Here is a 25,837-nt window from a genome sequence, read left to right as displayed (position 1 = left end):
CAGTGTCCTCCTATCATACCTCCAGCGGAGCCAAGAGTACCCGGCAAAAACAAACTGGAGTTAGCACTCAGAGGTTATGGATCTGTGCTCAGATACAGCATAAACACAAGAATGGCCCATGGGTGTAACAGGAGAGTAGCTTCAGGAATAGATGGATGCTTTAAAAATGGCAAAGGAGACTGTAAAAAAAGATAAAGGTATAGACAAAAGACTTTTGATTCTATGTTATTAAATCTCCCATTACCTCTTTGTTGTACTTATGGTAGGTCATAGATTTTAAACCTTGTTGGTTTTGAGTGCCCATATACTTTGAATCCCTGATTTGCAGTTAGGAAATTTAAAAATAGGTGACAAATGTATTTATAAATTTCAAATTTTAAAATTCCTTTCTCAGTAATTATCTAGCATTGGTCAAAAAAATTTTAAATGAGAAAAATAATGAGGACCTAATTTAATATAAAATAAAATTGCCAAATAGCAAATGAGACGATTTGAATCCCGCTCAAGTACACTTGTAGTTTTCAATCCCTATTAGCCATTTGGGAATTATTTTATTTTACACTAAAAAATTTTACTCACTGTAGCAGCAGATAAAATATCAAACTCTCCATAGGAACATGAGTTTCCTAGCTGCCATTTTCTGCTTAAATAATAGAACTTTTTTATTTAAAAAAAAGCAATGAAAACACTCTATTTTAACACGTTGGGGCAGAAATTCCTCCCCAAACGCGTGAGTACGGAAGGGGTACTCACGCGTCTGGCCGGAGGAAATGCCGGTTTTCAGCATGCACAGCGCATGCGCTGAAAACCGGCATTTCCTCTCCTCTAACCCAAGAGTTGAAGAGCTGTAGGGGGCAGCGCGTGCGTCTTGGCTTTCCTCTGTTTTGGGGGATTTGCGCATGTGTAAAGGCCTCCGATCTTTACGCTTGTAAAAAGCACACGTAAGTATTTATTGTTACAGGTAAGTGGTGTTTTAGTGTAATTTAGAAAAAAAATTTCCACAGGTTTATTATTTTAAAGAATCTACAATAAGGTAAGTTTAGTTTTAGACCCTTTTTTATTAAAAACTAGCTGGAGTGCCTGGCGGTGCCGAGGCTTTTTCGAGGGCATGTTGTTGTTGGAAGAGAGAGAGAGCGCGCGACTGGGGGGGGGGGGGGGGGGGGGAAAGAGAGAGAGCGACTGGGGGGGAAGGGGGGAGAGAGAGGGGGGAGGGGGAGGGGAGGAGGGAGGGAGGGAGAGAGGGGGGGAGGGAGAGAGGGGGGGGGAGGGAGGGAGAGAGGGAGAGAGGGGGAGGGAGGGAGAGAGGGGGGAGGGAGGGAGAGAGGGGGGAGGGAGGGAGAGAGGGGGGAGGGAGGGAGAGAGGGGGGAGGGAGAGAGAGAGGGGGGAGGGAGAGAGAGAGAGGGGGGAGGGAGAGAGAGAGGGGGGGGAGGGAGAGAGAGAGGGGGGGAGGGAGAGAGAGAGGGGGGGGAGGGAGAGAGAGAGGGGGGAGGGAGAGAGAGAGGGGGGAGGGAGAGAGAGAGGGGGGAGGGAGAGAGAGAGGGGGGAGGGAGAGAGAGAGGGGGGAGGGAGAGAGAGAGGGGGGAGGGAGAGAGAGAGGGGGGAGGGAGAGAGAGAGGGGGGAGGGAGAGAGAGAGGGGGGAGGGAGAGAGAGAGGGGGGAGGGAGAGAGAGAGGGGGGAGGGAGAGAGAGAGGGGGAGGGAGAGAGAGAGGGGGGAGGGAGAGAGAGAGGGGGGAGGGAGAGAGAGAGGGGGGAGGGAGAGAGAGAGGGGGGAGGGAGAGAGAGAGGGGGGAGGGAGAGAGAGAGGGGGGAGGGAGAGAGAGAGGGGGGAGGGAGAGAGAGAGGGGGGAGGGAGAGAGAGAGGGGGGAGGGAGAGAGAGAGGGGGGAGGGAGAGAGAGAGGGGGGAGGGAGAGAGAGAGGGGGGAGGGAGAGAGAGAGGGGGGAGGGAGAGAGAGAGGGGGGAGGGAGAGAGAGAGGGGGGAGGGAGAGAGAGAGGGGGGAGGGAGAGAGAGAGGGGGGAGGGAGAGAGAGAGAGGGGGGAGGGAGAGAGAGAGAGGGGGGAGGGAGAGAGAGAGGGGGGAGGGAGAGAGAGAGGGGGGAGGGAAGAGAGAGAGGGGGGAGGGAGAGAGAGAGGGGGGAGGGAGAGAGAGAGGGGGGAGGGAGAGAGAGAGGGGGGAGGGAGAGAGAGAGGGGGGAGGGAGAGAGAGAGGGGGGAGGGAGAGAGAGAGGGGGGAGGGAGAGAGAGAGGGGGGAGGGAGAGAGAGAGGGGGGAGGGAGAGAGAGAGGGGGGAGGGAGAGAGAGAGGGGGGAGGGAGAGAGAGAGGGGGGAGGGAGAGAGAGAGGGGGAGGGAGAGAGAGAGGGGGGAGGGAGAGAGAGAGGGGGGAGGGAGAGAGAGAGAGGGGGGAGGGAGAGAGAGAGAGGGGGGGAGGGAGAGAGAGAGAGGGGGGAGGGAGAGAGAGAGAGGGGGGAGGGAGAGAGAGAGAGGGGGGAGGGAGAGAGAGAGAGGGGGGAGGGAGAGAGAGAGAGGGGGGAGGGAGAGAGAGAGGGGGGAGGGAGAGAGAGAGGGGGGAGGGAGAGAGAGAGGGGGGAGGGAGAGAGAGAGGGGGGAGGGAGAGAGAGAGGGGGGAGGGAGAGAGAGAGGGGGGAGGGAGAGAGAGAGGGGGGAGGGAGAGAGAGAGGGGGGAGGGAGAGAGAGAGGGGGGAGGGAGAGAGAGGGGGGAGGGAGAGAGAGAGGGGGGAGGGAGAGAGAGAGGGGGGAGGGAGAGAGGGGGTGGGAGGGAGAGAGGGGGGAGGGTGGGAGAGAGGGGGGAGGGAGGGGAGAGAGGGGGGGGGAGGGAGAGAGGGGGGAGGGAGGGAGAGAGGGGGGAGGGAGGGAGAGAGGGGGGTGGAGGGAGAGGGGGGGGGGGGAGAGAGGGGGGAGGGAGGGAGAGAGGGGGGAGGGAGGGAGGGAGAGAGGGGGGAGGGAGGGAGGGGAGAGGGGGGAGGGAGGGAGAGAGGGGGGAGGGTGGGAGAGAGGGGGGAGGGTGGGAGGGAGGGGGGAGGGAGGGAGGGGCAGGGAGAGAGGGGGGAGGGAGAGGGAGGGGAGAGGGGGGGAGAGAGGGGGTGGGGGGGTGAGAGGGGGAGGGGGGGAGAGAGAGGGGGTGGGGGGGAGAGTGAGGGGGAGGGGGGGTGAGAGAGGGGGAGGGGGGGAGGGGGAGAGGGGAGAGAGGGGGGGGGGGGAGAGAGAGAGAGAGAGAGAGAGAGAGGGAGGGAGGGGGAAGGAGAGCGGGAAGGAGGAAGAAACCGGGAAGCCCAGACTAAAGATGGCGCTGTTCGGGCCCACATTGAAGTTCCGCCATGATCAAAGATGGCGTCACGAGGAAATTGTTGTGCCGCCAGGATCAAATATGGCGCTGTGGTGTCGCTGCATTGAACTGCTGCCAGGATGAAAGATGGCCGGGCCCAGTTGCCGGGGTAACCCTCCTCCCCTCCCGATCTCCAGAGCCGGTTGCACCCTTGAGAGGTGGGGGGGGGTGGGGGCGGGAGAGAGGGGATAGGGGGCGGGGGCAGAAAGAAAAAAAAGCTGTCTGCCAGCCTTCAGGGCGGGTGCGGCCAGCCTTTAAGGTGCGTGAAGAAGCCGGCGGCCATTTTCTCATGTCGGTTGGAAGCACGGAAATTTTTTTTTTCTTAATTAAAAACTGCAACATTTCTTTACTTTTAAAAAAAAGTAGCTGCAAGGTACAAAATCGGAAATCTTCTAACTTTATATGTTCTTTCCTTAAAAACTTTCGGCTTTTGTATATCTTCTTGCCTTAAAAAACTTTCGCCTTTTGAAAACCGAAAGTTTTTTAAGGAAAGAAGATATAAAGTTAGAAGATATACAAAAGCCGAAAGTTTTTAAGGAAAGAAGATATAAAGTTAGAAGATATAAAAACTGAATTATTTATTCTCTATCTCTTCACTTACATTGCAATAGTTGCTGCAGTCACTCCAGTGCTCGAAGACTAAAGTAACTTTTATTTATTCTGTCTTATTAAGCATCAGGCCCCGCCCACACACGCCATAGGATTGGTCAACCATCACGTGAGGGGGGAGACCGAAGGGGGGGGGGGGGGGGGGGCGGCGGGTGAGGGGTGGGAGGAGCTTGCCACAAAACAATTGCCTAGGGTCCAGCATGGCTGGCAACAGACGCCCAGGCTTAGGGGCCTACCTGCAAAAACGGGGAAAGGTAGGAAAATTAATGAGATAAAAGATTTAGAAAGTGATTAACTTTTTTTAAAAACAATTTCTGAAAGTAATTAACTTTTTTTTAAAAGAATTTCTGTTTTAAAAGGAATATTTTTTTTAAATTTTTTTTATAAAGGCGCAGAAAGCGGGAAAAAGAAATGAAAAGTTTGGAATCAAGATGGCGGCGACTCACCTCGGTTCAGAACGATAAGGCCCGCCCACACAGGCACCGATTGGTGGACCGTCAGGTCACCGAAGCGTAGGATTGGTCAATCGTCCCGTCACTCGACCGTAGGAGGGCCCGGCCACACGCGCCAGGAACCCGCCGTACGATTGGTCGACCTCGACGTCACTCGATGCTAATGAGCGGAATGTTGAACGTTTTTTGGATACCGCGGGCGCAATTTTTGTCCGGCCAAAACGTAAATACGCTTAGGACGGTTCTGGAATCGTCAGCTTTCTTTCGACGTAACGCACGTGTAGGTACACTCTATAACTTTCGAGTTAATTCAAGACAGACAGACAGATGGAATGACAGACAGAAGTATCCTTATATATATATATATATATATAAATATATATAGAGATATTTTTTTCAAAAAAAATTGTTTAAATTATTTTTTTAAACTTATTTATACTTAATTTAATGATTGGGATGTTTTTTAAATTTTTATTTTAAGTTTAAAGTGTGTTTTGAGCCCCCGTAGTTTTCATGAGTTTGACAGTTCTTACTGTCAAACTCATGAATGAACCTTCCCTCCCCTGATTGGCTGCACAGTGCTCACCTGATCCCAGCCGGCACATCGCACTAACTACGCCGCTGGATCAGGTAAGCACTGCGCGCTGACATCTGAACTGGGCCTGTGACAGGAAATGCAAGCAGGCCCGGGCTTCAGATGTCAGCGCGCAGGGTGAGTGCAGATCGGGGGCTTGCACGCGCGGCAAGCCCCCGACACCAAGTTCTGGGCCAAAGTTTTCGCAAAGGGGAAGTGGAGGAACAAGTGAGGATGGAGGCCAGCAGCAAGTGGGGAGTTAGCCATTTAAGGGCCAGGATGCCAGAGGAGAATTTCAATTGATTTGAAGTGCTGGATATCTGGAATACACTGTATATGTTCTAGTAAATAAATCATTCTTGGAATAGTATTCAGTCCCATCTCTTGACTCTGTTCAAATCAAATGTAATACATCTGTGAAAGTTATTAACAAAATCCAAAAGAAAACAGTTCCTCACCAAACATTGTAACACTGGAATAAACTGTCAGGATACTCAGGCTGAAAAGGATGCTGACTCTCCACTGATCCAAACCACCAGGCATCGTCTATTATACTGCGAAACTTGTCCCCTGGTAAAACAGTAACAGAACAATTTTAAATATTCCTCAAAGTATTTAATTAATAGCAATTGCAACTTAACTTCTACCTGAATTTCTATTAGGTCATTTTTCCACTGCTGCAAGTCTGCACTGCTACAGCTTTAATAATTCAATGTATTCCTTATCTGTCTGAATACAAGAAATGCAAAGGTTCAGCACAATAAAAGGCTGCATTTCTTTGGCAATACCAAACAAATGAAATGGGTCTAGAGCTATCATAAACCTTCACTACTTTAATTTGCTAAAACTGGGCTAACACCCAAAAACATGAACCTATCTTTGCTCTGTCAACTTCCTCCTCCACAGGAGTGCCAAATGAAGGCATCTTTCTATGCTGCCAATCCCCAGCAGCTCTATCTCAGTGCTGCCATACTCTATGATGCCCACCCCAGAACCATACTACAGCGCAGCCAGCCTAGTAATATTAAAGATCTGATACCCAGCACTGCTAAATATCAGATACCATACGCTGGTGCATCTTGATACTGGCCATTTACTGTTTCCACAGAATAATGGGCAGTTGTGGAATTTGATATCCAAATCAGCACAAAAAAATGCCAGAATACCATTTGACAAAAAATGGAATTTGCATTATGCAACCTCTAAATTAGTACCCCTAATATTTTTCTTCTCATGGCATAAACAGCCCGATTATTAAAGAGTACCTTCCAACTCCCCATCAGCAATACCACAGATGATATGTTGTTTATTTTAAGGCCCATCATTATAAGACTTTACTTAGCTGGCTACGGATGTATTCAAATGGCCACTTTCCATTTTGGAAGTTAGTGCTGTTTTGGAAACATTGGGATTTTATTGGAGCTAAACTAAAGGCCAATTAAAAAAAAAAATCCAATCATTAACCAGTAGAGAAAGACTGAATAAGTGACAGAGTAATTTTTTTTCGCTGGCAATTCCAAAGGGAAAGCAGTAGGAATCCAACTGAGGAAAACTCACCAACTTGCCAGTTTCTCTTTTTTGCGTCATCATAAAATTGCCGCAACACTAAAAAGTCAATGACATCTGGCATATCATGGTATCTGAAAAATTGAAAGATACTCTGTAAGACCACCAACAGACGGTCAGTGCAGTCAGACACTTAAAACTTCATACAAACTAATTTTATTTCATTTTATTTATTTTTTATAAAAGATCAGAACCGAACAATTTAACATACAAAATGGGTCTTTAGGATAAGCATTGAATGGAGGTGCAGTACAACTGAGAAAAGAGCCTGTTGGGGGGAGGAAAGAGAAAGAATGATATCTTGAGCTGCTTTTGCTCATTTCCTCCTCTCCACCTACTGTCAGGGAATACTACTCAAAAATATAGGAATATATAGCTGCAGAAAACCTGATCTGCAGAGCCTCCTGGACACTGTTTAATTTATGAGTTTAACTTGTTTTTAGGAGTTTGAAATGACCATGGTTAAATTCCAGCTGCTCTAGAATCCTCCAAAAAAATACAATCTTATTCAAAAAACATTTAAAGTTTAACATTGAGTTATAAGAGCTTACTTAAATTAAATCCTTTCATTTTTTTTATTGTGAAAAGTGCAGATTGTAATGTTTTGATAACTAACTCTTGGCATCATCTGAAGAATTATGGTTGCAAACCAACATCCCACAACTCGAGCAGAGAAACATTATTGAGACTCTGCTCAGTCATTGCCATGCCACTCTTTTGCCAAATATCATTGGGTATACGCACATGGTAAAAAAACTATAATTTCTTCAATACACTGTACTGATTTAGAAAACTTGACTAAGGGTTTGGTTTGCAAGTGAAAATTTGAAGTTTACTGTTTTTGGAAAGGCAAGAGTGTCTGCCTAAAATATGAAACTGTATGTTTTCCTATTTTAAACTTAAGAGTTACTTACTTAAGAGAGAAAGATTCTCCAGTCATTTTGCCAGTGATGGGGTCTAAAAGAGAAATCTTCAGACAACATAATGTAGGCGGCCCAACTTCATACTTGATCCCAACAACTTTTACAATTTCCTGTTCCTATTGTTTAGTGAAAAAATATGAAAAATGTTTGGCCATAAAATGCCAAATTAGTAGAGATACAAGATCTATTGGGTTAAATGAAAAACACCAGTTCGTAAAGTTTAGACGCCCTTTCTATTTTTCTGCAACATCATATGCACAGATTATGAAAAGGTAATCTACTTCTGAAAACATTTCTATAATTTCAATACATAACGGGTTAAAACAAGTTCTTCAATTTAATGCAATTGTTACAATTAGTTTGTCAGAAACAGGTGCCCAAAGGAGGAGTCAAGCAATTAAGTAAAACTATTGCGTGATTTGCTCAAACATATTTTTGATTGGCAGCTCTCTTGGATTTAACAGTTTAAATTCACTGGGTTCTGGTCATTGGTATTTATCAGCCTGCTTTTTTCAAATCAATGAATCTGTCTGAAACTTTGAAAGCTGTATAGCTTCTGCAGGTGAATATCACATCAATAACAAAATGCAGCAATTAAAATGACAAAGGACAGAGAAAATGGAAAATATATTAATGGACACCGACCATCCAATATGAAGGGGATAGTTGTGGTGAATAAAAGCTATATAATCTTAAACGCATGCCATGGATTTGTTTTTACAGGAAACTTTCTGGTATCCGGCACGGACGGGACCGACGTGTTGCCGGTTCATCAACAATTCCGGATAACCGAATGCTATAGTAAAAGATACGGAGCTCAGAGCTCCGTATAAAGCAACAAACCCTGTTGCTTAGCTTCAAAACAATCGGCACAATTTGCAAGCGTCTCTGTAGCTTAGCAACAGCTTCAGCTACACCCTTGCACAGCAACAAATGGAGTAAAAAAAGTAACTAAAAGTAAAAAAAGTTACCTGAACCGACTCCTGAATTTTGCCGGTGGATAGAGCGTTCCGGTTATTTAGGGGCCGGTTAATCGAAAGTTTCCTGTAAATAGTTCTAATTTGGGGGGTGGGGGGCAGATTGTCTTATACTCGGATAAGCAGTTCCAGCACATAAATGAGAAGCCAACCAGGAGCTTCAAGATAGGGCAACTAAAGTATTTACGGCAGTTACCTTTATAAACAGACACACTCACCCGGAGTTCTAATTTGATCCATGGTTGCTTCTGAAGGTTTACACTGTAGACTTTTGCTTTTTTAACAGCTTTCACATATGCTTCATGCCCTTGACGAAAATATATAGCCTGAAAGGATAGCCAAAACTCTTAAAAACACAGGTATTCAATTTGGGCATGAATTTTCTCTTAATGCATCAAATCTGTTCAATGAACAATTCTCTTTCCACACTCATTCCTACCAACTTTCATTTCAGATTTCTCAACAGGACATCTCATAACATATAGAAAGTAATCTTCATTTCTGCTGAGAAAAGCTCCTGCTTCCCCTCATCCTGCTCTATAGCTAGCATTAGATCAGATCCAGTTTTGGCAAGTTATTTTGGGAACTAACAACATATCATATTTACAGCACAGAAACGGGCCTTTGGGCATAACTGGTCCATGCCAGTGTTTATGCTCCACATGAGCCTCCTCCCACCCTACTTCATCTGACCCCATCAACATAATCTTCTATATCTTTCCCCCTCATGTGTTTATCTAGCTTCCCCTTAAATGTAGCTATGCTAGTCGCCTCAACTACTCCTTGTGGTAGTGAGTTCCACATTCTAACCACTCTCTTGGTAAAGAAGTTTCTCCTGAATTACTTATTGGATTTATTAGGGACTATCTTATATTTATGGCCCCCAGTTCTGGTCACCCCGCAAGTGGAAAGATCTTCTCTATGTTTACCCGATCAAACCCTTTCATAATCTTAAAGATCTCCATCAGGTCACCCCCTCAGTCTTCTCTTTTCTAGAGGAGAGAGCCCCAGCCTGTTAAATCTTTCTGATAGGTATAATCTCTCAGTTCAGGTATCATCCTCGTAAATCTTTTTTGCACCTTCTCCAGTGCCTCTATATCCTTTTTATAATATGGAGACCAGAACTTTACATAGTACTCCAAATGTGGCCTAACCAAGGTTCTTTACAAGTTTAACAAAGTTTCCCTGCTTTTCAATTCTATCCCTCTAGAAATGAACCCCAGTGCTTGGTTTACTTTTTTTTTTTTTTTATAAAAAGGCCTTACTAACCTACGTTTAGTGATTTGTGTATCTGTACCCCTAGATCCCTCTCCTCCTCTACCTCATTTAGACACTTATTTTCCAAGGAGTATGTGGCCTCCTTATTCTTCCTACCAAAATGTACCACCTCACACTTATCTATATTGAAATTAATTTGCCAATTACACACCCATACTGCAAGTTTATTAATGCTTCCTGTATTTTACCGCAGTCCTCCTCTGTATTAATAGCTTACCCCACCCCCTAATTTAGTGCTGTCTGCAAATTTTGAAATTGTACTTTCAATTCCAGAGTCCAAACTGTTTATGATCCCTGTGGAACACCACTTCCTACCTTTTGCCAGTCTGAGTAACTACCTATAACCCCCTACTCCCTGTTTTCTGTTTTGTAGCCAGCTTACTATCCATTCTGCTACTTATCCCCGATTCCATGTGCTATGACCATGCCTATGTAATACCTAGAACCTGTTCTCTTCTGATCAGGGTGAATTAAAACAAACTTGCATTTATATAGCTCCTTCCACAACCTCAGGGCATCCCAAAGCACTTCACAGCCAATGAAGTACTTTTGAAGTGTAGTCACTGCAGCAATGCAGGAAACATAACACCCAATTTGTACACAAACAGCAGTGACATAATGACCAGATGAATTGTTTTAGCAATACTGGTTGAGGGATAAATGTTTGCACCAGGGAGAACTCCTGTTCTTCTTCAAGTAGTTCCATGGGATCGTTCACCACCGTCTGAAGGGACAGACGGGGACTTCAGTTTAATGTCTCGTTCGAAAGACGACACCCCCAACAGTGCAACACTCACTCAGTACTGCACTGAAATGCCAGCCTAGATTATGTGCTCAAGTCTCTGGAGTAGGACTTGAACCAACAACCTTCCGACTCCAAAGCAAGAGTGCTACCACTGAGCCATGGTTGACACCTGATTTTAATAATTTCTCTATCTTGGCTGATAATACTGCTACCATGCAGGGTCCCACAGGAAGGACTACCCTACGAATGTTTGTGAAATGAAGAGTGCAACCTTCCAATTGTCTCGAAGATGCACACATTTGTAGCAAGCCTTGACCATACAGTTGCAAATTCCTGCAGGTGGGATAGCAGTGAGCAATATCATGACTATCACACTCTAGGGTACGATGCCCAGGATCCCTGGATGTGGCACAAAAATCTATGCCTAAACCAGACTTCAGCAAAGCCTAGCAGTTAAGCAAAGGGAAATTGTTAAGGAATTCTGCATTACACAGACATTCCAGTCAAAGCAAACATGTTCTGCTGTAATTTATTGTGAACAGTTCCAGCAATTGCTCACCTGTCCCACAAAAATATATTTTTCATAAGGCAGTTGTAAAAATTGCTGCTGTAGCGAACGTGGAAATGATGCAAAACAGAGCCTCGCCAGTCTATGCAGATCAAAAGCCATGGATCGCACTGCTGCGTACAGGGCATGGGCCACCATTTTCTTCTGCAGCATGGCAGCCTTCTTTGGTCAGTGGCAGCAACCAAGTTTGGAAAATGTCTAATCTGTTTCAGTAATTGCTTGAAGCTGAGTGACCCTTTGACAAATAAAACCTACGAATGGGCCTGGTGGCAGGTCATCCTAATCTGATGAGGTCCTTGTTGAGGAATTTTTTAAGCAAAATGAATCTATTTGATTCACTCAGTCAAGGAGCTCAGGTTTCTAAGTGGACTTTGAACACTTGGGGCTGGATTTTGACGGCGCTCAGAGTGCGGGTTTGGAGGCGGGTCCGCTGTCAAAATAGCAAAGATTGATAGCAGGTAGGAAACCCGCTGTCAACCTGTCTCCAAACAATTTTCCCAAGTGTCGGGTCCCCGACTTGCGAATGGACCCAACACCGAGCGGCGGGAAGAGGATTAAAGGCAATTACCTGCCTATTAACAGGTAGTTGCCAGCCTATTTTTCAATTTTGCCGCTTCTGCTTCGGGTTCCCCGACGTCCGGACACCACGCCAGGTAAGTGTGGCATGTTGTGAGTCTGCTGTAATGTTTCTGGATTGATGACAGTTGCTGAAGTGTTGTGAAGGATCCAATGTTGCACTGGTGAGTCTCAGAGGAAAGAAAATGTTGGGAACTACATTTTTAAAACATTTACACTTTTCTTTAGGTTCCAAGTTTTTAAATCCATGTCCAGTGTCACCTCATTGGGAGAACTTCTCACCAGTGACAGATCGCTTCTGTCACCTCACCTGCAGCTGACATCTATTCCAGCCTATGCAGGGAGTCATTGGAGAGCCTGGGTGCAAGAGGTCACCTTTTTGCAGTGATTGTCAGTGTTTTCAGCACCTCAATGCTATCAAACACTGAGAAATCAACTGTCAAAAAAAATTGTGCATGGTCCCTTTAAGGAAACCGGCAGATGAAGCGTCATTAAATGACGTCATCTGACCCGCTTCCTCTTAATTGGCCGACAAGCCCGCAGGGTGGGCTTATTAACAAGGTCAAAATTGGTAAAATCACGTCTGTGGGCCGGATGCAGTTGGGGGCAGGGCTGGAAGCCGGAAACCACCTGACCCGCACCCAACCCGCCTCCATTGATAAAATCATGGCCTTGATCTATTTTATGGTTAGCTGTTGATAATTTGCATATGCTGACCTTTGTGGCTGTAGTTCATAAAGATGTAGTCATGAGGAATCTTGATGTAGCTTAAACAAGGCTTGGATGAATAGTTTTACTCCAGGAGTCGAGGACCTCCGAATCAGTATATTAATGCTTTAGAGATGCTCATATTAAACACCTCTGTGTCCTTGAAGCTGTGGACTAAATGTTTTCTCTAGTAATTCAACACTATTTTCCTTCTCACTTTTTCCTCCTCTTAGGAGCAAGAGAGCTCACAATTTCAGCACAGTATATCAAGCTGGCCAATATTCCCATGGTGTGGGATGAAGGATGCAAGTTTGTCTTTTTTGTGATGTGATGACCAAACCTGGATAAAGTGCAGCATTTCAAGTGTGGTCTGCCCAGTGTCAGCATAACTTTTGAATACTTTTCTGCTGTTGTTGTTATATACCCTAGTGTTAATTTATTTATTTATTTATTTTTTAAACCTGCTTTACCATGTTGTCTTTTTAACCTTTCAACAGTTTTACTAACTTCAAAGTATTATCCACCTGGAGCAAGATAAGACAGATAGATAGCAGATTGACTTGCATTTATAAAGTGACTAATCACATCCCAAAGCATTTCATATACAATTAAATTTGAAATGTATCGACCATTGTTACAAATGCAAACACAGCAACAACTTTTAGCGAAACAAAGGTTAATCAATTAATCTGTTTTTGATGATACTGGTTGAAGGAAAAATGTTTGTCAGAGCTCAAAAGAACACTCCTTGTTCACTTCAAATAATGCATGGGATCTTTAACAACCACCTGTACCAACTCTGGAGTCTTGGTGACAAGTCTCAACTGAAGGACAGCATCTCTGACAACACAGCAGTCCTTTAGTACTGTACTGAAGTGTCGTAACATTCTTTGACTCAGATGAAACTGTGTCATCAAAAAGACACTATCCATTACAGTTTTAGTTGTCGTGGTCATAGGTTGAATCTGTGGCATTTGCTGGTAGGTAAACTCTATATAAACTAAGTCTGCAGCACATCACAAATTAACAGACAAAAGGAGTACTAGGCATCCAGAAAACCAAGAACATCCCATCAGATTGAGGACCAAACTAGACCCATAGTAAAGTTTAAATGGATGGATACACCATGCAGGAGTGAAGTCAAATATCTGATCAGCAGTATGCATAGAACTGGTGCACAAATGCTTACCGTCAACCTCACCAGAATCTGAAGATTCAGAAAAATGCTGAGTGTCTTAAATAGGAATGTGTCACAGGATACAGCATTTATACTCTGAAAACAGAGGACATCACGTGATACACGTAAGGCTGCGTCCGGACAACTCAAACATGATATTGCACATATTGTGCAACATCTTGATAACTGAGGAATAAAATGAATAAAAAAATGAATGAGACTTAAGGTGTTCTACTGCCACCTAGATGCACTGATAGATAAAGCTGCTTTAACTTATTAGAGTCTTTCATGCTTTGCTAAAAAGGCGATAAAGTCAGCGATTAAAAAAGTGGATCAAAGAACTAGATTTATCGTTTGATAAATCAAGGTGCTAATAAATTTATGCTGCAATACAATTTACAGCAGTAAAACAGACGGCATGCTGTGAAACAGTATTTTGCAAGAAACATACAAGAGCTGTTAACTCCAAAAAGCAGTATTAGTTTGTACATTTGAAAAGAAACAAACATTCACCTCATCACCCATTTGTGGCACAAATGGTGACCTGCGTGGTACTGTATCTCTGATCCAAGCTGGAGGAATCCATTCTTCCGAGGGCGCACCTTCCATTGCAAGAAGCTCACTTGGTCTCTAGAAATGGAAAAAACTATGTGAAGATTTACTATATAACATTTAAATTTGAGAAAACAGGACTGGGTACCAGTGCTATACTTATAATGGAAGTAGGAAATGTAAAATCCTTTTAATAGCTGATCATGTGCAAGTAAAGGAGAAGGTACTTATCCTTGCTTTTTACAAGAACAAGTACACTTCTTAATGTAAATCTGCTCATTTGATGTAGCAAAAATATCAAGAAACATGGGTAAGAACTGTGAAAATAAAATTCAAGTCAGAAACATTGGGCAGTAATTTGCAGCCCCTGCAGGTGCGTCAGAGGTGTGTACGCACCCATAGGGGCCGCACAAGTTCCTGGTGGCCTAGTTGGGGCCATTGGAGGCCCTGCAGAGTGCGCAGCGGCCCTCCCCTTTAACTGAAGGGGAAGGGAGTTGAAACGGGGCAGGGCTCCGCAGAGACGATCACGCCCCACCAGGAAGTGGAGCGCCCAAGATTGCACTCCACTTCCTGGGCGGGGTGGTAAGGCGAATTTCGCAGCCAGGGCAGGACTTCTCGCTGGACGCAGGATGTCCCGCCTCGCCAGCGTTATCGAATTTCGCACCCATGTACTTTGGTTAATAATACAACTATAAATCTATTCTGCACAACTAAATGCGACTTTTATTTAATCATGTAGAGCTCAGCAAGGAGCTACCTGGCTTACAGGCATCAGTTTTCGTGCACTTCCTTCCCTCTTGTTCAGCCTAGGCCAATTAAGGGCCCTTTCCTGGGAATGCGGAGGATCGGTCAAAAAAATTTCACAAACCTGCACTAGACAGTCTCTCAAGTTCAGCACTAACGGTCGCTTTTGTAGCTAGATCAAATGCTCCCTACAATGAGAAGTTTGCTGCCCAGTATCTAGTTAAACAATAGCCCGGCCCAGGGATGAAAACAGACCCCTTGTTGCGTGTACTATGATCTTGCACATGCTGATACATGTCCTGCTGTCTTTATGGAACGCAGACGGAGATGCCCTCTAATGAGACAAGGCTGCTTGTATGCCAAAGTTGTTTACTTTACACAAAATACATTAAATTGATTAACAGTTTTCCAATGAGATACATCTATTTCCCATCACTCTTTGCACCATAACAGATTGTACATGTTCATACCTAGGTCTAGGGTCACCGTGTCCCTGAATGACTGGCAAGAGAAACAAAAAACTATCCTCTGACCCTGCCCTCAACTCGGAGTATTGGCAATTGGTCCACTGAGCTGCCAAATCAATGTTACCAGCATGAACAAAAAGTCAACCTCTTGGTATGGAAGCTTGCAGTAACTGCAAGACATTCAGGCACGCTCCTGCCAGGCATAATGAATAAAAACTATTCTATTATAAATTCAAGAGATATCTGGAACCTGCCCTTAACAACCTTCATTTCAAAACTGATACAACCTGCAAAAGAACCATCTTAATCAACGTTCCAAAATGTCTTGTAGAACTTTGCGAGTTATCTGTTGTAAACTAAATCTTACCTTAGATCAGCAACATAAGTTAATCAATTAATAAATCTCTTCAAGATCATACCGATAAAAATCCCAAAATGTTACACACATTCTTGTACCTTTTGCTTGGACAGTTTGGATTTCTTGCGTTTTACAGCCAATCTTTCTCCTATCTTCTCATCTTCAGAGCTGCTGCTATTGTGCCGTACTGTTCGTCTCACCAATCGTTTGGGTGGTTGGAGGTTAATACCTGCATCTGCTGTCCAATCCGAATACTCACTTGACGAATCACTAAATTTTGAATGTTGGGAAAAGGGAAATTTAAGCTTTTAGGATCAACAATCAGACTTTGGCTCCAGTAAGAGATAGTGGATAACTGGTCTTACTGTTACTTCCTGAAACAAAGCCTCTGATTGCAAAGAAGCAGCTTCAAACTAAAAAAAGTGCTTAGCACAGGAATTATTTCCACGACACCAGCAAAGGTCATTATAGTAGAAGGAAACTCTGGAGGTTGTCAATGCTGAAGTATTTCCCTCTAAAGCAGGACACATATTTCTTGCCCCTTCTCTTCCCACTATGAACAGCATCTAAAAATACATTTTCAGGGCTTCCTGCAAGATTTGCTTGAACTCCCATTTGTTCAGTAAAGTTGACACACTTCATTGAAGCTATTTAAAATCTGGGATCAGTAAAGTCTTATGGGGGCAAAATTGGGTCACGCCCCTGCACTCGAAATTCACTGGTCGTGCCCCAAGAGGGAGGCGGGGCGCTACTGAAAGCACTGCGGTACTGCAGGCCTTCCTCCCCTCATTAAAGGGGAGGGGTCTAGCGTAGTGCGACCCGGGGCCCAGCTGGGCCACCAGGGATTGGAGTGCTGGCAAAAGAGCTCGGCGAGCGCAGCCAACACCCCGCGGTGGGGGGGGGGGGGGGGAAAGGGGCCTTCACAGGAGGCCAGTGACAGCAACGGGGGCAGGTGCTGGCAGGCGGCCAGCAACAAAAATTGGCCAACCGGCACCTCCCCTTTAATTTGCGCCACCCCGGCTGCAGCTAGGCTCCCCTTGACCATGCCAGACATAGTGTCCGGTGCTACCGAAGATCACAGCCGGGGCGCTGCGCACAGCAATGACGTCATCGCCGCCCTAAGAGGGCGCTAACGGGAGGTGCAAATCAACTGAATTTTCCCCCCCCATCTGTTTTCTAACACCAATTTCCTACTGCAATTTTTAAATTGACAGATATTGTTGTTCTCTCTATATTCTCCCCTGATTTAAAAAAATCTAAAATATGTTAGGGACACGATTGTGATTTGCCTCAAGTAAAAAAAAATGTAAAAAATGGCATCAATAGGAAGTAGACATGCTTTTGGTGGATCCTCTCGGCTGATAATTGAATGGAATGGGTCACTTTACTGATCATAGGAGGAAATGGGGTTTACAATGTAGCTTCATTTTAAACATTAAATCTGAGACACCATGGTGACTTATCCAAGGAGTTGCTGAGTCAGATACACTAGGAAGGTCTCCGGTTCAATATCTGGTCTGTGCTGAATTAGCTGATCTCAGCAAAAGTAGCAGGATAGACAACTCAACCAGAGAATTCACTCCTGATTGCTACCCAGCAACTCCTGCTGGAAGTACATATGTATGGACATTGAGCAAGAACTGGATTGGGCTCAGCTGTGATACTCTTAGCTCCCAATGGTCCAACAGCCTGCCAACACTCACTTGGATGAAGTACCAGTGGCCAAGTGCCCACTGCAATATACCCCAACAACGATTCAATACTTTTGGTGAGGGTTGGGAGGGCCACAAATTGGCGAGAAAATTTGACTAAAGCAAAATCTAAACCGGGAGGTGGGGCAACATGCAGTTGGAGGAATGTATTTAATTTTTGGAGAAAAGAACTTAAGTCAAGTACTAACAGGAAAAATGGTCTTAAAAACTAAAATAATATTCAGAGCCTGTTGAGCTCAGCAGATATAGCGTGAAGCACAATAGAGGCTTAGAAACAAAAGAAAAGCAAATGAGAAAAAGTAAAAGAACCACTGTGAACTTGCACCAGCACATTCCTGAAATTGGGATATACTGTAATGCTGGCAAACTTATACAGCACTTATGCCTCTCTGGAAAAATTACACCATAAAAGTTGTTTTTAAAAATGAACAAGTTTCTAATATCCTTGGTATTTAAGAACTTGAAAACTTAGTACTGATATATAGACAAAATTCTTAAATTCTGGCAGTACACAGACATTCATTAGCGTGGCTCAATTAACTTCAACATTATAGTGATTGAAAGCCAGTACAGTATGTTTTCCCCAGCACAATTGTATTACTAAGACTTCCATAATGTTCGGTTGAAGGAAATCTTCAAAATCTGGAAGAAAACTCTAAACTATATTATCATAACTGCTTTTGTGATCATTGAAGTATTGATGATTTCATACTTAATGTAATAATCTAGGAGACTTTTCTACAAAATAGGTTGACAGTCATCCTGGTGGGGGTGTAACACACAGTACAGGCCAGTTGAATTACATACATAAATTTGAGTTACTATTTACACTCCAATAGCAGAATTCAAAACAAAGGCTTCCTACCTGGAACTGCTCTCACTCTGCCACTCTTCTTCAGCCTCATCAGATGACCCATCACTTCCATCTATTGTCTCCATTTCCTGCTTGCCATAAGAAGCAAAGTATTAAAAAAAACAATATACTAGTAGTGATTTCCATCAGATGATGGTTTATTTGCCGGTGGAGTTTGAGCAAGGGAAAGGTAAAGCCCCAAAATAAGAAGCGACAATGTCATCAAACACCATCTTAATCAACGTGCTAATGAAAACAACTTTGAACGAAGTTCCAATAACATTTGAATCGTCCCAGAGGGCTCACTGGCAAATTATCAAATACCAGAGCCTTTGCTCACCACCTGCGATGCAATGGTTTTAAGCCTGAGAGGGATAAAGGCTACTAGTTTGTGGAAGATCTTGCTTTTTGTCCCAGTCATAGACAATATGGAGCCTCCTGGTGACAAAAAGGGACTTTTGTCTGTACTGAATTTTTAACTTGTATTTTATGTTGCTAGAAACATCACAACCTTAAAATTAGAGCTAGGTCATTCAGGGGTCATGTCAAGAGGCACTTCTTCACACAAAAGGTAGTGGAAATCTGAAAAACTTGCCCCCAAAAAGCTGTTGAAGTTAGGTCAATTGAAAATTTCAAAACTGAGATTGATAGATTTTTGCCATTCAATTAGATCAGGCTGATCTGTATCTTAACTCTAGCTACCTGCCTTGGTTCCGTAACTCTTGCTGACAAAGGGTCATCGATCTGAAACGTAACTCTGTTTCTCTCTCCACAGATGCTGCCTGATTGCTGAGTATTTCTAGAATTTTCTGTTTTTATTTCAGATTTCCAGCATCCACAGTATTTTGCTTTTGTGTTGACAGATTTTTTTTAGGCAAGGGTTATGGAACCAAGGCAGGTAGATGGAGTTAAGATACAGATCAGCCTGATCTAATTGAATGGCAAAACAGACTTGAGACACTGAATTGCCTACTCCTGTTCCTATGTTAAGGATTAACACCAAAGGTTGCACACATTTCCCAATAGAAAAGCCATCAACTGAGACTATCCATTCAATATTGATGGCTGGCTACTGACTTAAGGTAATTATGAGAGAAGCAGTCACTATAACTTCAAAGGGCTTGGATCAGATTTCTGTACACATATTTGCAGTGATGTTCCCAAGATAACCGGACACAGAACAAAGCATCACCTGTGGATTTGATTGGCAACTGTGTCTTTGAGAAGGGGACTGTAATGAAATCTGTTTGTCTTGATTCTGTATTCGTTTTGCATGTTTGTATATTACCCTCCCCCACTGTGTATAGTTTCACTTCCTCTTTCCCGACTAACCTGGGAGGTTCCAGGTCTTGGCTCCGCCCCCGACTTCTCTTACATAAAGATCCCAGGATCTGCATGACTCATTCCTGTGAACCAGTCGGCGTGTTGAGATGTTAGCTTTGATCTTAGTGATTAAAAGCCAACTTGTTTAAGTCTATAACTTCTAGTTTTGTGGTTATTGAAGGCCCATCAGGGACAAGTCACTGATTGACAACTTGGCGGCCAAGAGTCTCCAATTAAAAGTTTATATTGCATTTGCATTCATTGCACAGTAACTTGAAATTACTATAAGATTAACATCTGCCACATAAAAGGAGGCTCATGATAAATGTCAGGTTCATAATACATAATAGTCATGAAACAAGCAGAATATCAAAAATGCAGAAGAGAAATGAAAAAAGAGGGGCAAAAAATGTATGAGAAAGGATTAGCGGGTAACAAAAGGGAATACTAAAGTATTTTATAAATATATAAAGAGTAAAATAGTCAAAGAAAAGGTGGGGCCAATTAGGGACCAAAAAGGAAATCTTGTGGAGGGAGAGGGCTTGGCTGAGGTGCTAAATGAGTACAGTACTTTGCATCTATCTTCACTAAAGAGGATGCTGCCAATGTCACAGTAAAGGAGAAGGCAAGAGAGAAATTGGATAGGATAGAAATAGATGGAGATAAACAGCTGGCAGAGCTCAAAGTAGAAAAGTCACCTGGTGCGAATGGGGTGCATCCTAGGTTGCTGATGGAAGTAAGGATGGAAATAGTGGCGGCTTTGGCAACAATATTACAATCCTCCTAGGATATAGGATTGGTGCCAAAAGCCTGAAAGGTTGCAATTGCTACACCCCTGTTCAAAAAAGGGGAGGGAGATAAACCAGGTAATTACAGGCCAGTCAGCCCAATGTTGGTGGTGGGGAAACTTCTAGAGACCATGGCCTGGATATTAACAGGGGCAAGTCACATAGATGAGGGGGGACGGAGTGGGGAGTTTAAACTCCACAGTGTACATCTTTTGTACTCGACAGGTTCCCCACCCAGAAGTCAGCCTGATTGACAGGCTTGGCTTACAGTTGGGCGGGGAGGACTCCGGAGGAGGCCGCAGGAGAAGGTAGGTCTGGTCCCCGACCAGGGGGTAGGGGGATGGGTCCTGTCCCAGGGATCAATGTGTGTTTGTATGGGATGGGGGGAGCTTGTGGGCCAGGAAGAAGCACTCCTGTGCCTCCTGGCCTATAAGCAATGCTGTAAAGGCACTTACCGTCTTCCCAAAGCTGTCCTCGCCTCAACTACAGGGCCTGGGAAACCTGGCCAGCTACTGTAAAACCTGCACAGTGGATGGGGTGTAACTTTCAAAAGGGAATTGGATAAATACGTGAAAAAGAAAAAGCTGCAAGGCTATGGGGAAAGAGCAGGGGAGCGGGGCTAATTGGATAGCTCTTTCAAAGTGCTAGCACAGATACAATAAGCTGAATAGTCTCCTTCTGTGCTGTAAGATTCTATGATTATATAAGTGAAGTAAGAGGATTTACAATAGTCCAATTAAAGTCCATAGTTACTGACCTCTGAAGAATTATTAGGTTCTTCCATTCGACGAATATTGAGAGTACGACGTTCCACGGTCGAACGAGTTTGGTAAAAATGTTGGTTACGGCGTTGAGTCCTCCTCCCCGAGCGTTGAAAATAATCCTGACCGTCGCTCTACAAAGTAATGAATATGGTTCCCATTACATTATGGCATAATAATTAATTTAATGTGCTATACATATCCTCAAGTTCCCAACCACAGTCACCTTGATAAGCTATTTTCTAGATATCAATACAGGAAATTTCAGATGCTAAGCAGCGTCACTATTTTGGTTCACACTGAAATGCTGTGATGTGCAAATTCCAGGATAATCATATGACTCAGTCTCATTGCTTTTGTAGTAACTGGGTTAAGAATCACAGCTAAAAGGCAGAAGAGTCAAGGATTCAATAAACCCTTTATTTTACCTAGACAATTTTTAATATAGAAAGGCTAGTTTTAATACTACACTCGTGCCAAAATGTGAATACAGTATTTGTTTTTCCAAATATCTATTTAATATTAAAAATCTTGTGTTTGCATGCACTTCCCAACAACTTTTTTCATTATAAATTCCAATCTCTACATTTATAATGCAAGCTACTCATGTAAATTGATTATTCCCTCCTGCAGTTGAGGCACGACTGCGCAAAGGTGTGAAAACTGTGAAGAGGTGTAATTACAGTGTGACTCGTATTGCACAGCTGGTTTCCATTATAAACGTAGACATAGGAAATTATAATGCAAATATAAAAATGACAATGTATGACTTTAAAATGGGGACTGAAATACATGTGGGAACCCTGGTCCAAATATCCCCTGCTTCACCTTAAGACTACACTTGGTTTTGACTTGGTATGTACCACCATAAGAGAGCGACTAGCATATTATTAAAATCAACATGTCCCGTCACCTGTAAACATTTCCTATGGAGTTTAAATGTTAACTGTGTCCACAGCTTGCTGTAATTGAATGCAAAGCCTATAGATAGCAAAGTAACATTGAGAGTTTCTGCAACATTCTGGGTAAATTTTTTTGTATGTCACACTGCAATTCAAGCACTGGATCAACTTTGAAGCCTCATTTTTTTTCCACCTTTTTCTCTCCAGTTTTAGGCAAAACATTGTAAGGTTCCACAGATCAAACCTACTGACTTTAAATAATTTTTTTTTTTTTTTTTAATAAATGGGAACACTAATTTTTGTGGGCCATCAAGAATACCATCATGCAATGCTTTCTCCCCCAACAGCTGAGGCTCGCCACTCCACCTAGTTTGTTGCTAGCTGTCCTCATTGGCCTCTGGCTCCAAACCTACGTTCCACGTGCAACCAAGTCAGCCTCTGGCCTGTGGTGCTCCCAGCCTGCACTTTGCAGCCGGTTCTCAGTTACCTTTGATCTCTGTGCTCCATTGGCCCACTCTGTCAGCCTCTAGTCCATAGTTTGCCATTAATGTGCCTAACTTGAACACCATTCTCAAAAAAAAATCCTTATTTTATTTTTTTTAATTTCTTGCGGCTGGTGTCTCCTCATTCACACCTGCACATACGACAACTTGCATTTATATAGCGTCTTTATCGTAGTAAAACGTCCCAAGGAACTTCACAGGAGCGCTATTTGACCCCCTCCCCTACCCTCTAATTATCCCCAACTGGCTACAATGCTTTATCTTCTAATCAACTCCTGCCCTCCACCTCCCAACAGCCTCTAACCTTGCTCTCGTTTCCCCTTTATACTCTAACCACGTTCTACCTTCCCCACCCTCTAACTTGGCTGTATTTCCCCCATCTTACGCTTGAAGTGCATTCTACCTATCCTCCCAGCCGCTAACCAATCTACTTTCAACTCTACTTTCTCACTTCCCTTATCCCACTCTACCTTCCATTGGACTTTTGCCCTCCAGTATTACAGTCCTCCCTTGACTCTGGGTCAATTATTCCTCACCCTCTAGTCTTGCATGACTTTAAAAGTGGACTTAGTATTGACTCTCCAACACATTGGGAGATTGACTAGCAACTTAAAAAAGAATCCTAATTCTTTCAAAAAAAAGGATTCACACACTTATAACACACCAGCTGGGGGGGCCCGGCGTTGCCAGGGCAATTTTGGGCCGCACAGTTTACGGCCGGGCGCTGCCGCTCCCCCGCTCTGTGTCACTCTTTCCCTCCGAGACCCTCTCTCTCCGTGCCCCTCTGTCTCTCCCCCCCCGCGTCTCTGTCCCTGCCCCTGTCTGTCCCCTCTCTCTCTCTCCCTCCCCCTGTCTCTCCCTGCTTTGCTCTCTGTCCCTCCCTCCCCTGCGCCTCAGGCCCGGTGCCGTTGTGATAATTTGGGACCAGGGAAGGGCTTTGAAAACTGAGCCCAGCCGCGGTGGACGTGCGGGGCCTAGCGGTTGAGGCCCGGCCGGGCTCTGGGGCCGAGACGGACCCCAGCTGAGCTCCCGGTGCAGCAGGGCGCCGTGGCGCGGTTAACGGCCGGCCGCTGACGCTCCCCTGCCCGCTCTGTGTCTCGGGCCGAGCGGTTGAGAGGCCCGGCCCGAGTGACTCCAACTCACCTCCCGCTCCCGGAGCCGCAATGTGGGGGTTTGTTTGGCTGGTGCTGTCGCTGTGGGGATCAAAAAAATGGCGGCAAAGTTTCGGGAGGCTGCAGGATTAGGCCCGCCCACAGACGGCGGATTGGTCAACCATCAGGTCACTGAACTGTAGGATTGGTCAACAATCACGTCACTCAACGCTAATGAGCGGTAGGATTGGTCAACTGCTAATGAGCGGATTTTGTCCTTTTTTTGAACGTTTATTGTACTGTCCGAACAATTTTTGTCTGACCAAAAAGTAAATATGCCTATGAGACTCCCGTAATGATAAGTTTTCTTTTGATATAACATGCGTGTAGGTACGCTCTGTAACGTTTGAGTGTATAGCGGACAGACAGACAAACCAACTGCTTTATTATATAAAACTAGCTGAAGTGCCCGGCGGTGCCGAGGGTCTTTTGAGGGCATGTTGTTGGAAAAGCGAGCGAGCGACTGGGGGGGGGGGGGGGGGGAAAGAGAGCGAGCGACTGGGGGGGGGGGGGGGAAAGAGAGCGAGCGACTGGGGGGGGGAAGAGAGCGAGCGACTGGGGGGGGGGGGAAGAGAGCGAGCGACTGGGGGGGGGGGGGGAAGAGAGCGAGCGACTGGGGGGGGGGGGGAGAGAGCGAGCGACTGGGGGGGGGGAAGAGAGCGAGCGACTGGGGGGGGGGGGAAGAGAGCGAGCGACTGGGGGGGGGGGGGAAGAGAGCGAGCGACTGGGGGGGGGGAAGAGAGCGAGCGACTGGGGGGGGAAGAGAGCGAGCGACTGGGGGGGGGGAAGAGAGCGAGCGACTGGGGGGGGGAAGAGAGCGAGCGACTGGGGGGGGGGAAGAGAGCGAGCGACTGGGGGGGGGGGGGGGGGGGAAAGAGAGCGAGCGACTGGGGGGGGGGGGAAAAAGAGAGCGAGCGACTGGGGGGGGGGGGGGGAAAGAGAGCGCGACCGGGGGGGGTGGGGGGAAAAGAGAGAGCGGCCGGCGGGGGGGGGGGGGAAGAGAGCGCGACCGGGGGGGAAGAGAGAGCGACCGGGGGGGGGCGGGGGGGGGGGGAAAGAGAGCGCGACCGGGGCTGGAAGAGAGCGCGACCGGGGGGGGGGAAGAGAGCGCGACCGGGGGGGGAGAGAGCGACCGGGGGGGGAAAGAGAGAGCGACCGGGGGGGGGGGAAAGAGAGAGCGACCGGGGGGGGGGGAAAGAGAGAGCGACCGGGGGGGGGGAAAGAGAGAGCGACCGGGGGGGGGGAAAGAGAGAGCGACCGGGGGGGGGGAAAGAGAGAGCGACCGGGGGGGGGGAAAGAGAGAGCGACCGGGGGGGGGGAAAGAGAGAGCGACCGGGGGGGGGGGAAAGAGAGAGCGACCGGGGGGGGGGAAAGAGAGAGCGACCGGGGGGGGGGGGGAGAAAGAGAGAGCGACCGGGGGGGGGGAAAGAGAGAGCGACCGGGGGGGGGGGAAAAGAGAGAGCGACCGGGGGGGGGGAAAGAGAGAGCGACCGGGGGGGGGGGGAAAAGAGAGAGCGACCGGGGGGGGGGAAAGAGAGAGCGACCGGGGGGGGGGGGGGAAAGAGAGAGCGACCGGGGGGGGGGGGGAAAAGAGAGAGCGACCGGGGGGGGGGGGGGGGGAAAGAGAGAGCGACCGGGGGGGGGAAAGAGAGAGCGACCGGGGGGGGGAAAGAGAGAGCGACCGGGGGGGGAAAGAGAGAGCGACCGGGGGGGGAAAGAGAGAGCGACCGGGGGGGGAAAGAGAGAGCGACCGGGGGGGGAAGAGAGAGGACCGGGGGGGGAAAGAGAGAGCGACCGGGGGGGGGAAAGAGAGAGCGACCGGGGGGGGGAAAGAGAGAGCGACCGGGGGGGGGAAAGAGAGAGCGACCGGGGGGGGGAAAGAGAGAGCGACCGGGGGGAGGGAGAGGAGGGGGGGGGGGGGGGGGGAGAGGAGGGGGGGGAGAGGAGAGGGGGGGGAGAGGAGGGGGGGGAGAGGAGGGGGGGGAGAGGAGGGGGGGGGAGAGGACGGGGGGGGAGAGGAGGGGGGGAGAGGACGGGGGGGAGAGGACGGGGGGGAGAGGACGGGGGGGAGAGGACGGGGGGGAGAGGACGGGGGGGGAGAGGACGGGGGGGGAGAGGACGGGGGGGGAGAGGACGGGGGGGAGAGAGGACGGGGGGGAGAGGACGGGAGAGACGGGGGGGAGAGGACGGGGGGGAGAGGACGGGGCGGGGAAGAGGACGGGGGG

The 25,837-nt window shown here is 46.5% G+C and overlaps 1 protein-coding gene across 3 annotated transcripts in view; it reads right to left on the bottom strand.

Moving 5' to 3' along the window:
* brwd3 (bromodomain and WD repeat domain containing 3) overlaps positions 1-25,837 on the bottom strand; it is a 140,614-nt gene that overhangs the window by 56,991 nt on the left and 57,786 nt on the right. For all 3 annotated transcript variants that reach the window (XM_085995363.1, XM_085995372.1, XM_085995382.1), the window contains exons 21-28: positions 21,053-21,190; positions 18,197-18,273; positions 15,718-15,889; positions 14,012-14,128; positions 8,665-8,772; positions 7,461-7,585; positions 6,538-6,620; positions 5,439-5,550 (exon numbers count right to left, since the gene is read on the bottom strand). In XM_085995363.1, the coding sequence (XP_085851489.1) occupies positions 5,439-5,550; positions 6,538-6,620; positions 7,461-7,585; positions 8,665-8,772; positions 14,012-14,128; positions 15,718-15,889; positions 18,197-18,273; positions 21,053-21,190 (932 nt within the window). The remainder of the gene's footprint in view (positions 1-5,438; positions 5,551-6,537; positions 6,621-7,460; positions 7,586-8,664; positions 8,773-14,011; positions 14,129-15,717; positions 15,890-18,196; positions 18,274-21,052; positions 21,191-25,837) is intronic.

Source organism: Somniosus microcephalus, chromosome 1, assembly GCF_052327205.1.
Source record: "Somniosus microcephalus isolate GS21.2 chromosome 1, FLI_Smic_1.0, whole genome shotgun sequence".
In the NCBI taxonomy this organism is placed as follows: domain Eukaryota; kingdom Metazoa; phylum Chordata; class Chondrichthyes; order Squaliformes; family Somniosidae; genus Somniosus; species Somniosus microcephalus.
This window is presented reverse-complemented; position numbering and strand designations above follow the sequence as displayed.